At 37.5% G+C, this 14,246-nt stretch overlaps 1 protein-coding gene across 1 annotated transcript in view; it reads left to right on the forward strand.

Moving 5' to 3' along the window:
• The window catches only part of PCNX1 (pecanex homolog 1), a 141,743-nt gene that overhangs the window by 78,634 nt on the left and 48,863 nt on the right, over window positions 1–14,246 (forward strand). Inside the window, exons 16-18 of the mRNA XM_021711439.1 lie at window positions 3,572–3,681; window positions 4,458–4,563; window positions 6,410–6,502. Coding sequence (XP_021567114.1) covers window positions 3,572–3,681; window positions 4,458–4,563; window positions 6,410–6,502 — 309 coding nt within the window. The remainder of the gene's footprint in view (window positions 1–3,571; window positions 3,682–4,457; window positions 4,564–6,409; window positions 6,503–14,246) is intronic.

Below are 14,246 nucleotides of genomic sequence, written 5' to 3' on the forward strand. Positions count from 1 at the left end.
CTTTTTTTTCATTTACTCAGTAATATAGGTTTTTTTTAAAATGTGACATCTGCTTTTCTTGTATTTACTCTTGTTTTTCCTTGAGATTTTTAAAAGCAGGATGCTTACCTCACTAGAAATAAAAATTTTTCTTTAAGATCATTCTTATGCATCCTATTAATATGTATAATCCTCCCAGATGTTTTTATTTTTTTTAGAGATTTGGGTCATTATATAATAAAAGTAAAAACATTTAGATCTTAGAGAAAGTCAAGGCCCACTACAGTGGGTAAAACAGATCCATGTTTTAATCTGTTCTAGGCCAGCTTCCCTAAGCGGTTTTGTTTTTCAAAGTTTCTGTTCCATCTTCCACTTCTGAATCAGAATCATTAAGAACTCAGAGGCAGGCTGTGCACGATGGCTCAAGCCTGTAATCCCAGCACTTTGGGAGGTCAAGACGAGAGGATTGTCTGAGCCTGTGGGTTCAAGACCAGCCTGGGCACATGGTGAGATCTCATCTCTACAATAAATTAAAAAAAAATTAGCTGGGTGTGGTAGCACGTGCCTGTGTTTATGGCTACTTGGAGGGCTGAGGCGGAAGGATTACCGAAGCCCAGCAGGGCAACACTAGGGTGGCGGTGAGCGTGCCACTGCACTCCAGACTGGGTGATGATGGAGTGAGACTCCACCCCAAAAAAAAAAAAAAAAAAAAAAAAAAAGAACTCAAAGGCAGCTGGGTTTTGTTTTGTTCTTTGTACTTCTAGTTAGTGATTCAATAGAGGTAGTAGTTACCATGAATTTTTGTACAATCTGTAAGTTAAGGTGATGTCTTAGTTAAGGCTACTATAACAAAGTAATGTATCCTAGGTAGCTTGTCAACAACAGATATTTATTTCTCATGGTTCTGGAGTCTTGAGATCAGGTTGCTGGCAGGTCAAGTTCTGGTGAGGGCCCTCTTCTCATTTGCAGATGGCCACTTTATTATATCCTCACATGGTGGAAAGAGGACTAAAAAGCCCTCTGGGGTTCCTTTTATAAGGACACTAATCCTAGTCAAGACAGCTCTGTCCTCATGACCTATTAGCTCCCAAAGGTGCTACCTCCGAATACCATCACATTGGACTTTAGGATTTCAACATATGAATTTGGGGGAGAAGCAGACAATAGGAGGTATTCATGAATTGCCTCCAATACATGATATTTCTAAATTCTTAATTTAAATAAAAAAGTCATTTTGTAATAAACTTAAGAATGCTCTTCTTTCGTCTGAAAGTGATAAGTAGTGTCAAATATTTGTCAAATAAAGACAGACGTTTTTAGTTTTTTTCCTAAATACTTGTTTTGTTTTGTTTGAGTTGAGACAAAACTAACATACAGTAAAATCTACATATTTTAAGTACACAGTTTGACAAATTTGGACACACACATACGACTTCACCAAGTCTATACTCTTAATCAAGATATAAAATAGTTTCATTACCTCAGAAAATTTCCTTGTGTTTCTTCCTCTCTCTCCCGTCCCCACGCTATTCCTATTTCTTTCATTGTAGATTGGGTTTGCAATTCTTGAACTTCTTATAAATGAAATTGTCTCATTTGTATCTGATGTACTTTGTTGACTGTAATCCTGTAAAGACTCACCCACACCGTGTGCATCAGAAGTTTGTTTCTTTTGATGGCAGAGAAGTATTACCACTTAATTTCTAATCCTTCTTATCCACATTGTATGACTATATCACAGTTTACTGACTTAGAGACACACATTTGAGTTCCTTCTAGTTGAGGGACATTATGAATAGGGCTGCTGTGAATATTCTTGTGTAAGAAAACATGTTTTCCTTTTTCTTAGGTAAGTACCTAGAAATGAAATTGCTAGTTTTCCGAAGTGGTTGTACTGGCCATCTTTTGTTTTATTTTTTAATTTAATTTAATTTTTTTTTGAGTTGGAATCTCACTCTATCACCCAGACTGGAGTGCAGTAGCCGCTTCCCACCACCGCAGCCTTGACCTGCTGGGCTCCGGCGATTCTTCTGCCTCAGCCTTCCAAGTAGCTGGAAGTACAGGTGCGCGCTACCACGCCCAGCTAATTTTTGATTTATTGTAGAGATGAGGTCTCGCCAAGTTGCCCAGGCAGGTCTCGAACCTGCTCAGGCAATCCACTCACCTCAGCCTCCCAAAGCGCGGGATTTACAGGCTGAGCCACCGAACCTGGCTTTGTTTTATTTTTTAATCAATGTTCTACATACATATTTTAGAGCCAAATAGTTCTTATCAAGAGCGGCAATTTCCCTCTCCTTAACCTTCCTCTGACTTATTACTGTCAACAGCTTGAACTGTTTCTTTGATATTTACCTCCATAGATCTACCAAGCTTTTACTTCTTGCGCTTTCTTCAGTGTCCAGCTGTCTCCATGGCCTGCCTTGTGTGGAAGTTGTGGGTTTTCCTTTTCTCGTCGCATCCTTCACCACACACAGCTTCTTGCCTCCTCACTGCCTGCTGTGGTCACCATTATCATTGCTCAGGCTCCTTCTGCCTTCATTTTGTTCTCCTTTACTTTTCTTTCTTAAGTATATATCTCTCTTTCATTCTCAGTCTCTTGAGATGTTATTTAACTCTCCTTTCACTGCATTCAACACATCAGAAGTTCAGTTTCTGGCTTCACTGCTTAGCTGGACAAATAACTTAACCTTCTGTGCCTGAGTTTTCTTATCTATAAATTGGGAAAGAATAATACATATGCTCAAGGGCAATTAATATAATTTGGGAAATACAAAGATCTAAAGATGCACCTCTAAACAATGTTCACTGTGATAATAAAATACCCATGTTGTGATATGGAGCAATTTCTAAGTCTGTTTTTAAGTGGGAAAAAGGCAAGTTGTGGGAAGAACTACTGTTTGGCTCCCCATTCCTGCCATTTTCTTCTGAATCCCTAGAGAAAGATGAAGGATAGATGGTTTCTGCCTCATGGGACATGCTTGAGAACTGTTGGTGGTTCCTGTTCACGTGGTATGCACTTGTGCCGGGTGTCGTGCTCATGGCTCCTGAGATGCCAAGTGGACAGCACCATGGGCACTAGCCTCCATGTTCTTTCTCCTGGGATAAGCAGTCACTCAGGCAGGAACAGTTACTGACGCCTGCTCAGTGCGTGGAGGACGTGATGGTGTATTGCATGTGCAGCACCATCAAGAAAGGAGCCTGCCATGAATAAGCTTCTTCTTTTGTCTAATGAGCTGTGTCGAGCTGTCTTTTTCTACTCCATTATTGCACATAACATAAAATTTACTATACCAAGATATACAACTTAATGTAAACTTAAAACTACTTAAAATCTGAATGATAGCAACGTGCATCAAAAGCAAATTATTCTTAGTATATGAATAGAGCTTTAGTACCAGAAGAAATCTAGCAGCTAATTCTAGCTCATCAGACAATAGTAAATTAAACTTTTCTGGAATAAAATGCAACTATTAATGTGGCTAAAATGTTTGTTGAATTTAGTTCATTGTCTTTCTCCATCATACTGACATAAAAGGAGTATATGATAGATTATAAATTAGAAAGATGTTATTCTGTTAATTTTTTTCAACAGGACTCCTGGGATGGCCAGCATATTCCTGTACTTTTCTCCATTTTTTGTGGGTTGTTGGTGGCAGTGTCCTATCATCTCAGTCGACAGAGCAGTGACCCATCTGTACTTTTGTAAGTGAATTAAATACATTTAAATAAGTTGGTGTTTAGCTTCCAAGATCTCCTTTACCCAGTGCCTTCCCAAAGTGCTATCAGCCTAATCTATGTTAGGTTTCAAAATATATTAACTTTGGGTTATTCTAACCATATCAGCTGAAAGTGTGTGTTAGTTTGTTAATTTTTTTCCTTCCAACTATTTTTTTTTTTTTTTAGAAAACAGCATTTATTGAGAAGACAGAAAAGCTCCTACAGTGAGAGGGGACCCCAAGGGGTTGCCCCCTTCCGACTATTGAAACTATATTTTAATAAAAATAATTTTTGCTGTATACTTATTTATGGTATCTTTTTTTTTTCTTTTTTGAGTTGGAGTCTCACTCTGTTGCCCAGACTGGAGTGCAGTGGCCGCTCCCGGCCACCGCAGCCTCAACCTGCTGGGCTCCGGCAATCCTTCCGCCTCAGCCTTCCAAGTAGCCGGAGTTACAGGCATGCGCTACCACGCCTGGCTGATTTTTTGATTTATTGTAGAGGCGAGGTCTCGCTGCCCAGGCGGATCTTGAACCCGCGGGCTCAGGCAATCCACTCACCTCAGCCTCCCAAAGGCACAGGATTACAGGCTGAGCCACCGAGCCCAGCTTTATTTATGGTATCTTAAACATTTCAAAATTTATTGTTTGCTAATGATTACTTGGATTACTTAGTTTCTGTCATAAACTTTATTGGCCATTTATAGGTTTTCAGCTTTTTATGTATTTTCTATTAATTATTTTTTCTTATTTTTTAATGTAAAGCTCTTTGGTGCAATCCAAGATTTTTCCAAAAACAGAAGAGAAAAATCCAGAAGACCCTCTATCTGAAGTAAAAGATCCACTGCCTGAAAAACTTAGAAATTCTGTTGTAAGTTTTTAGAATACCTACATTTTAAACAGTTGGTCATGTTATATGATGAACATCTTCTGAAAGTCTTAGTAATTGGGGAAAAATGTATAGTTATATTTTATAGGATCAGCTGTACATTGTGAATTGTCTTTATTCCAAATTTTAACATGTAAGAGATGTTAATTTCTCATATTTGGTTTCTATGTGGAACAGAATGCTAAACATTTATTTTTAGGTTAGATAAAATTAATTAATTTCATTGGTCATAGAATTTTTATTCCTATTCAATTTAGACTAGAATCTGAAAGAGCAATATTAACATTAACTATATTCATTTTATTGTTATTATTTTTGTGGAAAGAATAAGGTTGTTTATTAGTCTTTTAGGGTGTTTTATTTCTCAAGGACAGTCTGAAAAGTGTGTGTGTTTTCCAGATTGAAGGAGAGAACAATATGTTAACTTAATATTCTTAAGTAAATGCAGTAATGTTTTAAAATTTCTAAATTGCAATGCTGTTTACATTATTTTAGTAATTATTTGAAAAATGAATTCTATAGATTCATGTCTGTTTTGTGGAATGAAACAAAACATTTCTCTCAGTTTTTTTTTAGATCATGCCCATTTGTGAAACACTGGATTTTTGAATGTTGAATTAGACATATTTACTGTGAACTTGAGCTCTTCACATATTCTTTTTTTTTTTTTTGAGTTGGAGTCTCACTCTGTCGCCCAGACTGGAGTGCAGTGGCCGCTCCTGGCCACTGCAGTCTTGACCTGCTGGGCTCCGGCGATCCTTCCGCTTCAGCCTTCCAAGTAGCCAGAATTATAGGCATGCACTACCACGCCCGGCTGATTTTTTGATATATTGAGAGATGAGGTCTCGCTTGCTCAGGCGGGTCTCAAACTCGCGGGCTCAGGCAATCCACTCACCTCAGCCTCCCAAAGGTGCCGGATTACAGGCTGAGCCACCGAGCCCGGCTTGTTCACATATTCTTTAGAAAATTTTAGAAATACAAAACTACCTCAAAATAGAATTTAGACAGACTTTTTTTCTGGTTTTAGTTTCCATGTTAACAGAAGATATTTCATATTAAGTTTAGTAAGATATTCTGAATCTAGCTTACAAGCACAAATCTAATTGGTCAGCTGATGACCAGCAATTTCAAGAGGTTTTTACTATCACCACTTTTGAAGGAACCCAAATCTAGAAAGTAAAAAAGGACATATGTACACAGTTTCAGTATGTCAAAAGACCAGTGAAAATATAACTTCTCCAAAGGGCTATCCCTATAAATCACCCTGTGACTGAGTGTGGTAGTATGTGCCTATAATCTCAGCCTCTCAGGATTCTGAGGCTGAAGAACCTCTTGAGCTCTGGAGTTCTGGACTGCAGTGCACCATGATCGCACCTGTGAATACTGCATTCCAGCCTAGGCAACACAGTGAGACTCGGTCCAAAAAAAAAAGATATGATAACTTAAGGTAGCTTATTTTCTTTCTTTCTGTATAAAAGTAAAACAGATCAATGAAGGAATAAAATTTCATTTGTAAAAGACTTCATTGTGATATGCTATACAGCATGCAGAACTAGATAAGTTATTTAGTTTCCTTGGTTTTATAGTGTCAAAACAAAACTATGAGGAAGTTGAGGAAGAAAATAAGATTTAGTGTAACTAATTATTGCGTGTAAGAAATATTTAGAAGTATAGAGAGTATCAGTGAAAAATTATTATTATTTTTTCTTTACTATCGACTGAACTAGCCAGGCAAAAATGATTTCTTAAACTTTGCAAACTGTGAATAGAGAAAAAATTTTTAAAAATTTTTACGTAATTGTTTAATAATTCTTTTTTTGTTGCACAGAGTGAGCGTCTACAGTCTGACCTAGTAGTATGCATTGTAATTGGTGTGCTGTATTTTGCTATTCATGTAAGCACAGTCTTCACAGTACTCCAGGTAAGACATCATTTTGTTCGTTTAGTTGGGGAAAGTCCAGTCTTGTACTGCATAACAGCATTCTAGTCAGTGACAGACTGAGTTTACAATTTTGGTGCCATAAGATTATAATGAAGCTGCCCTATACAAGTCGATCATTGAAAAAAATTTTATACCACATTTTTACTGTACCTTTTCTATATTTAGAAATATTTAGATACATAAATGCTTAGCATTGTGTTATAGTTGCCTGCAGTATTTGGTACAGTAACATGCTGTGCAGGTGTGTAGCCAGGAGCAATTGACTCTGCCCTATGGCCTAGGTGTATAGTGGGCTGTGCCTCTTAAGTTTGTGTAAGTGTTCTCTGATGTTTGCACAGTGATAAAATTGCCTAGCAACATATTTCTCAGAGCAAATCCTGTCATTAAATGTCTCGTGATTATACATTTGTGTGGGCTTATTTTTGGTTTGATTGTAACGTTTGTCCATATTGCTGAAATACATGACGGTTTGTTTGATGTTTTTCAACAAATACTACTTTGTCATGATTTCTCTGTGCTGTGAATCTGGGAGTGGCTTAGCTGGCTGCTTCTAGCTCAGTATCTTCCGTGATGCTGCAGTCATATGAGGTTCATTGTGTGCAGCCTTCAGTTTCGCTCCATGTGGCCCTTATCACAGGCTGCCTGGGTGTCCTCACAAAATGGTAGCTTGTTTCCCCCAGAGCAAGTGATCCTTGAGGGAGAAAGCCCAAGACAGAAGCTGTATTCTTCATCTGATATTGGAAATGTCATGCTACCACTTCGTCCATATTTTGTTGGACACAGGTCCGTTGTGGTAAGGAGATATACACTGCTTTGAATGCCAGGAGCCCAGGATCATTGGTACCATTTTTGGAGGCCAACTTCGGCAGTCCACCCTCTGGCTGCCATGATTCACACCCCTCCCGTAGGCAAAATGAGCATCTCCCTCCTAAGCCCCAGGAACTCTCATTACAAAGGAAAGCAGGAGTTCTAGAGCCTTATCATCTAGTCAGCATCAGGTGTGGGCGAGGCTCCTCAAGCAGTTTGTCTCATTCGTAGTCCATGGAATCACTGTGTTTGTTGCCTACGTTCTTTTGTGTTGACCCATGTTTCCATGTGATGTCTTTTTCCTTCTACTGAAGGATTTCCTAGCACATTTCTTATAGTGTGAATCTACAGTTTTTTTCAGGTTTTTGTATCTTAGAAGAAGTCCTTATTTCACCATTGGTATTGGACGATGCTTCATTGGATCTAACGTTCTATGGTGACAATTTTTTTCTTGTAGTACCTAAGGTGTTGTTGTTCCCTGGCTTTCTTACTTGCACATGGAAGTATCTCTACTCTTCTGGTGGGGAGCTCATCTTTTTTCTCTGCTGCTTGTAGGATTTTATTTTTATCACTAGTTTTGAGTAGTTTATGATATACCTTCACGTACTTTCCTTCATGTTTTTATGCTTGAGGTTCTTTGAATCTGTGGTCTGTTGTCTTCATTAAATGTGGAAAATTATGTCCATTATGGCTTTTGATGCTTCTCTTCCCTCCTCTTCCTCCCCACCCCTTCCCCACCTTATAATTGTGGACCCCGATTATGAATATCTCTGGCCTTCTGAAGTGTCCTATAGTAACTGACACTCTGTTCATTTTAACTGTTTTTTGTGTGTTTTGTTACATTTTGAAGAGTTTCTGGTTTATGATGAGTCGTTAAGTTCACTATCCTTTTCTTCTGCAATGTATAATCCACCATATATTTCATTCATTGCATTTTTTATCTCAGAACTTATCATTTTCATCTTTAGAGTCTGACTTAGGTCTTTTAAAAAATATCTCCCATGCCTCTACTTAACTTTTCAAACATATGGAATTCAGTTGTAACTCTTAATGTCCATGTCCACTAATTCTAGCATCTGTGTCACTTAATGGATTGGTACTCACCGATTTTTTTTTTTCTCACTATGGGTTGTTGTTTTTTGATTTTGTGTGTTCTTGGTAAATTTTGATGGAGTACCAAGCAGTATAAGTTTTGCCTTGTTAGTTGTGTATGTATTTTTTGATTTCTTGAAATGTTCTTGAAGTTTGTTATGGTGTGCGTCTAAGTTACTTATTAATAGTTGGATCCTTTGTTGTCTCTCTTTTAAGATTGCTGAGGTGGAACAAGAGCCATGTTTAGTTCACAGTTAACACCTCCCTCTCCTTAGACAATATCCTTTTCAGTACTTTAACCCTGTCCCCTGTGAATCTTGAGCTTTCCCAGGCTCACTGTGGGAGTGCAGATGCCCCTCTCTAACCCTTCCTTGACCTCCTTCTCTGGCCTCCTGGGGCTCCTCCCACTCATGCCTGGTTGTATTTCCCTGCACACTCACAGGCCCTTGGCATGTCTCCAGAGTTCTCTCCTGAGCCGTTTTCTCTTTGGCCACCATCTCTTTCAGAGAACTCCAACCACTTGGTCTTTATAGTCTTTCAGCTCCATCGCTTTCCCACAGCGCATGCAGCCTGACGTGGATACTCCCTCCCTACGTTGTCTGGAGACTCCACCCCATGAGTGCAGTCCTCATGCTCACCTCACTGTTTCCCTTTTCTTCAGGGTTCACAGCTTATTTCTTTATGTCTCATCTGTTGCACGCCGTTGAGTCATATATTTTATTCTGTTTTTGTTGTTTCATGTTGAAGGGTAAATCTCTGTTACTCCATGTATCCAGAAGCAAAGGCTTAATTATTTAATTTCACTTAACATTTTTGCCTGTTTTTTTTCTCTTCCAATTTGAACTATTAATTTCTGAACACTTGCAAACCAAGTAAGGTCCAGTCTCAAGGGCACAGATGGAGGCTCTCTCACGTCCATGAGGCTCCAGAGATTCCACGTGTATGACTTAATTTAAACACTTGAAGAGATGGTACTCGAGTCTATCTTTTGGGAATTTTTTTACACAGGAGAATTCTCATTTGGTAACATACCATGCAAAGACACAAAAGAGGCTTTATTCTCATTGTGTTCTTTGCATCTCTGAGGCTTAGTTTACTTAGCAGTGTCCTTTTTAAACATTTTTTATTTTTTAAAAATTATTGATACATAATTGTACATACTTATGGTATACATGTGATATTTTGATATATTCATACAATTTGTAATGATCAAATTAGGGTATCTAGGGTATCCCTCTCTTCAATTTGTACTGAGAGCATTTCAAATCTTCTAGCTATTTTGAAATATAAAATAAATTATTGTTACCTATAGTCATCCCACTGTGCTATTGAACACTATAACTTATCCTTCTGACAGTATGTTTATACCCATTAACCAGTCTGTCTTCTCCTATCCCCACCTGTCTACTTCCCAGGCTCCAGTATCTATTATTCTGCTCTCTACATCCAAGATGCACTTTTGGCTCCCCCACATAAGTGAGAACATGTGATATTTGTCTTTCTTTGCCTGACTTATTTCACTTCATATAATTACCTCCAATTTCATCCATGTTGCTGCAAATGACAGGATTGCATTCTTTTTTATAGCTGAATAGTATTCCATTGTTTATACCACATTTTTTAAATTTATTCATCTATTGATGGACAATTAGGTTGATTTTGTATCTTGGCTGTTGTGAATAGTGTTGTAGTAAACATGAGGTGCAGATATCCCTTTGATATACTGATTCCTTTCCTTTGGATAAATACCTGATAGTGGAATTGCTGGATTATATGACAGTTCAAGTTTTAGATTTTTGAGAAACCGCAATACCGTTTTCCATAATGACTATACTAATTTACATTCCCATCAACAATGAATGAGGGAGAGACCAAAAAAAAAAAAAAAACACCCAGAACTTATTTATAAAAATTGTGTGCTTATTCTTGCTTATTTAAACTTCAGTCACCTTCAACGTACTCTTCGTTTGATGCAATATACCTATCAAGACTTTTTCTATTGCTCAAAACAGTTTTTGAGCTCATCCATTGATGTCTTTTAATGCTTCTGCCATTTTTTGTTTCACCTCTTCCACATCAGCAAAATGTTTTCCTTTGCATTCAAAAACTGCTGCCCTTGATGCGAGCAGATGTATTATCATGGTGGAAGAACCAGTCACCTGTTTGCCACAGCTTTAAATCGTGGCACAACCTTCTCAAAACTTCCAGATAAAAAGTTTGGCTGACCATTTGATCTGGAGGAGTAAATTCCAAGTGTACTACAAGGGTCCCACCCTCCAAAAGATAATTTCAGGTTTTTGGCGGGGAGGTCCCTCCTCATATAAGAGTTTTCTCGGCATCCTTGCCAGCATTTGTTATTTTTTTTCTTTTTAGTGACATCCATTTTAACTGGAGTGAAATGACATTTTATTGTGGCTTGAATTTGCATTTCCCTGATGATTAGTGATGTTGAAGATATTTTTTCAGATTGGCCATTTGTATGTCTTATTTTAAGAAATATCTGTTCAGATCCTTCTCACTTTTTAATGTGATTATTTTGTTGATCCTTTGTATTTTTTTTAAGACTTTATTTCATTTAGTTCTGCTGTGATATATATTGTTTTTTCCTTCTACTAATTTGGGGTTTTGTGTGTTCTTGATTTTCTGGTTCCTTGAGGTGTTTCATTAAATTGTTTATATGAACTCTTTCTACATTTTTTATGTAGGCATTTATTTTTTATTTTGAATATGTGGGGTACAATTCAGGGTTAGGTATACAAATGTTCTTTATGCAGGTACCCTTATTGATGAGATGTGCCCCCTCCCTCCCACTCCCCTGGCAGTTTCCCACTACTGCCAATCCTGCCCTAGCCCTCCCCCTGGCAGTTTCCCACTACTGCCAATCCTGCCCCCACCCTCCCCTGGCAGTTTCTCACTACTGCCAATTCCTTTCTTATAGTATTATGATAGTTGTTCAAGGTCCACTTATGAGTGAGAACATGTGATACTTGGTTGCTTCTGTGATAGATAACTCAGTATTATAGACTCTAAGTACATCCAAGTTGCTATGAAGTTTGTAAGTTTATCTTTCTTTATGGCTGTGTAATATTCCATCATGAATATGTACCACATTTTTTCCCAGACCTCTTTTGATGGGCAGCACAGTTGGTTCCATGTTTTTGCTATTGTGAATAATGCTGCAATAAACATATGTGGGCAGGTGTCTTTTTCATAGAGTGATTTGAGTTCCTCCAGGTATATTCCTCAGTAGGGGAATTACAGGGTTGTATGGGAGGTCAATTCTTAGATCTTTTAGGAATTGCAAGACTGTTTTCCACAGAGCTTGTACTAGTTTACACTCCCACCAACAGTGTGCCCTTTTAGCTGCATCCTCTCCAGCATCTGTTGTTTTTGAGTTATTGATGATGGCCATCCTAACTGGAGTTAGGTTGGTATCTCAGTGTAGTTTTAATTTGCATTTCTTTGATGACTAATGAGGCTGAGCATTTTTTCATGTATCTGTTGACTGCTCTTATGTCTTCTTTTGAGAAGTGTCTATTTATATCTTTTGCCCCCTTTGTAATGGGGCTGTTTTTTTCTTTTCAGCACATTTGAGTTCCTTGTAGATCCTAAATGTTAGACCTTTGTCAGATATACAAAGTTGGAAAATGTTTTAGAAATATTTTTTCCCCAGTTTGTGGGCTGTCGCCCCGCTCTCCTAATGGTTTCTTTGGCTTTGCAGAAGCTTGTCAGTTTGATAAGGTTCCACTTGTCTATCTTATCTCTTATGGCATGGGCACTTGGGGTTTTGATTAGGAATTGGTTGCTAGTCCAGTTTCCATAAGGGTGTCTTCTGCATTTTCTAAGGTTCTTATGGTTTGAGGTTTTACATTTAAATCTTTGATCCATTTTGCATTGATTTTTTGTGTATGGTGATAGGTAGGGGTCTTGTTTAAATCTTCTGCATGAAGTCAGCCAATTTTCCCAGCACCATTTGCTAAATAGGTTCTCCTCTCCCCAGTGGTTGGACCACAGTGGAATAAAAATAAATATCAACACCAACAAAGTTACCCCAAAACCCACAAAGACATGAACTCTAAACAGCATGATGCTAAACAACTCCTAGGTCAACATGGAAATTGAAACAGAAATTAAAAGATACCTGGAAACAAATGAAGACAAAAAAGCATCTTACCAAAATCTCTGAGATGCCATGAAGGCAGTGCTAAGAGGGGAATTCATATCTTTACGAACACACATGAAGAAAATGGAAAGATCACAAGTTAACAGCCTAACAAATCACCTGAGGAATCTAGAAAAGCAAGACCACCAAACCCTAACTTGAGCAGAAGACTCCAGATCACCAAAATAAAAGCCCAAATTCGGGACATAGAAGATAAGAAAAATCAATGAAACCAAAAGCAGGTTCTTTAAAAGGATAAACAAGATTGATGGACCCCTAGCTGGACTGACAAAGAAAAAGAAAGAAAAAGCCCAAATAAACACAATCAAAAATGCAAAAGATGAAGTCACAACTGACCCCAAAGAAATACAAAAGATTATCAGAGATTACTATGTACACCTGTATGGAAACAAACTTGAAAACCTAAATGAAATGGAGGACTTTCTGACATCATGCAACCTCCTCAGGTTGAAACAAGAGGAAATTGAGACTCTGACTAGACCAGTAACAACCCAGGAAATTGACTATGTCATAAGAAAACTATCTACAAAACTATTTGAATCAGATGACTTTCCAGCAGAATTCTACAAAACATACAAGGAGGAGCTGATACCAATCCTATTGAAAGTATTCCAGGCAATCGAGAAAGGTGTAGGCATTTATTACTATAAACTTCCACTTAGCACTGATTTTTTTTGTATTCCATAGGTTTTGGTATGTTGTACTTTCATTTATTTCAAGAAGTTTTTAAATTTTCTTTTTAATTTCTTCATTCACCCAGTATTTCTTTAGGAGCATATTGTCTAACTTTTATGTGACTGTACAGTTTCCAAAGTTGGTCTTGTTTTGTATTTCTAGTTTCATTTTATTGTGATTGAAAAGATACTTGATATGAATTTGATTTTGAAGAATTTGTTGAGACTTATTTTGTGGCCTAACATATTGTTTATCCTTGGAGAGTGTTCCATATTCTCTTGGGAAGACTGTATATCCTGCAGCTGCTGGGTGAAATTGATGTTCTGTAAATGTCGGCTAGGTCCATTTGTTCTCTAGAGCAGACTAAGCCCAATGTTTCTTTGTTGATTTTCTGTTTAGAAAATCTTTCTAGGACTGAAATTGTGGTGTTCACATTCCCAACTATTATCATATTGGGGTCTATCTCTCTCTTTAGCTTTAATTTTGGCCTTATATGCCTGGGTGCTCCTGTGCATACATATTTAAAATTTTTATATCCCCTTTCTAAGTTGGACTCTTTATTATTATATATTGACCCTCTTTTTCTCTTTTTATGTTTATTGGCTTAAAGCCCATTTTGGTTTTTGTTTGCATGGAATATTTTTTTTTATTTTTTAACTTTCAGTTTATGTGTGTGTGAAGTTTGCTTCCTGTAAGCAGCATATAGTTGGTCTTTTAAAAAAGTCTAAAATCAGCTAGTATATGTTATATATCTATTTAGACATCAGGATACACACTGGACAGTCAATATCTTTTAACTGGGGAATTTAAACTGCTTACCTTCAAGATTGTTACTGATAGCTAAGGGCTTGCTCATGTCATTTTGTTAATTGTTTTCTGAATGTTTTGTATATATTTTATTCCTTTGCCTTTTGTTATTTACCTTTTTGATTTGGTGGGTTATTTTTGTAGTGATAACATTAATTT

Source organism: Carlito syrichta, unplaced genomic scaffold (assembly GCF_000164805.1).
Source record: "Carlito syrichta isolate Samal-C Ts95f unplaced genomic scaffold, Tarsius_syrichta-2.0.1 Scaffold302298, whole genome shotgun sequence".
Lineage (NCBI taxonomy): Eukaryota > Metazoa > Chordata > Mammalia > Primates > Tarsiidae > Carlito > Carlito syrichta.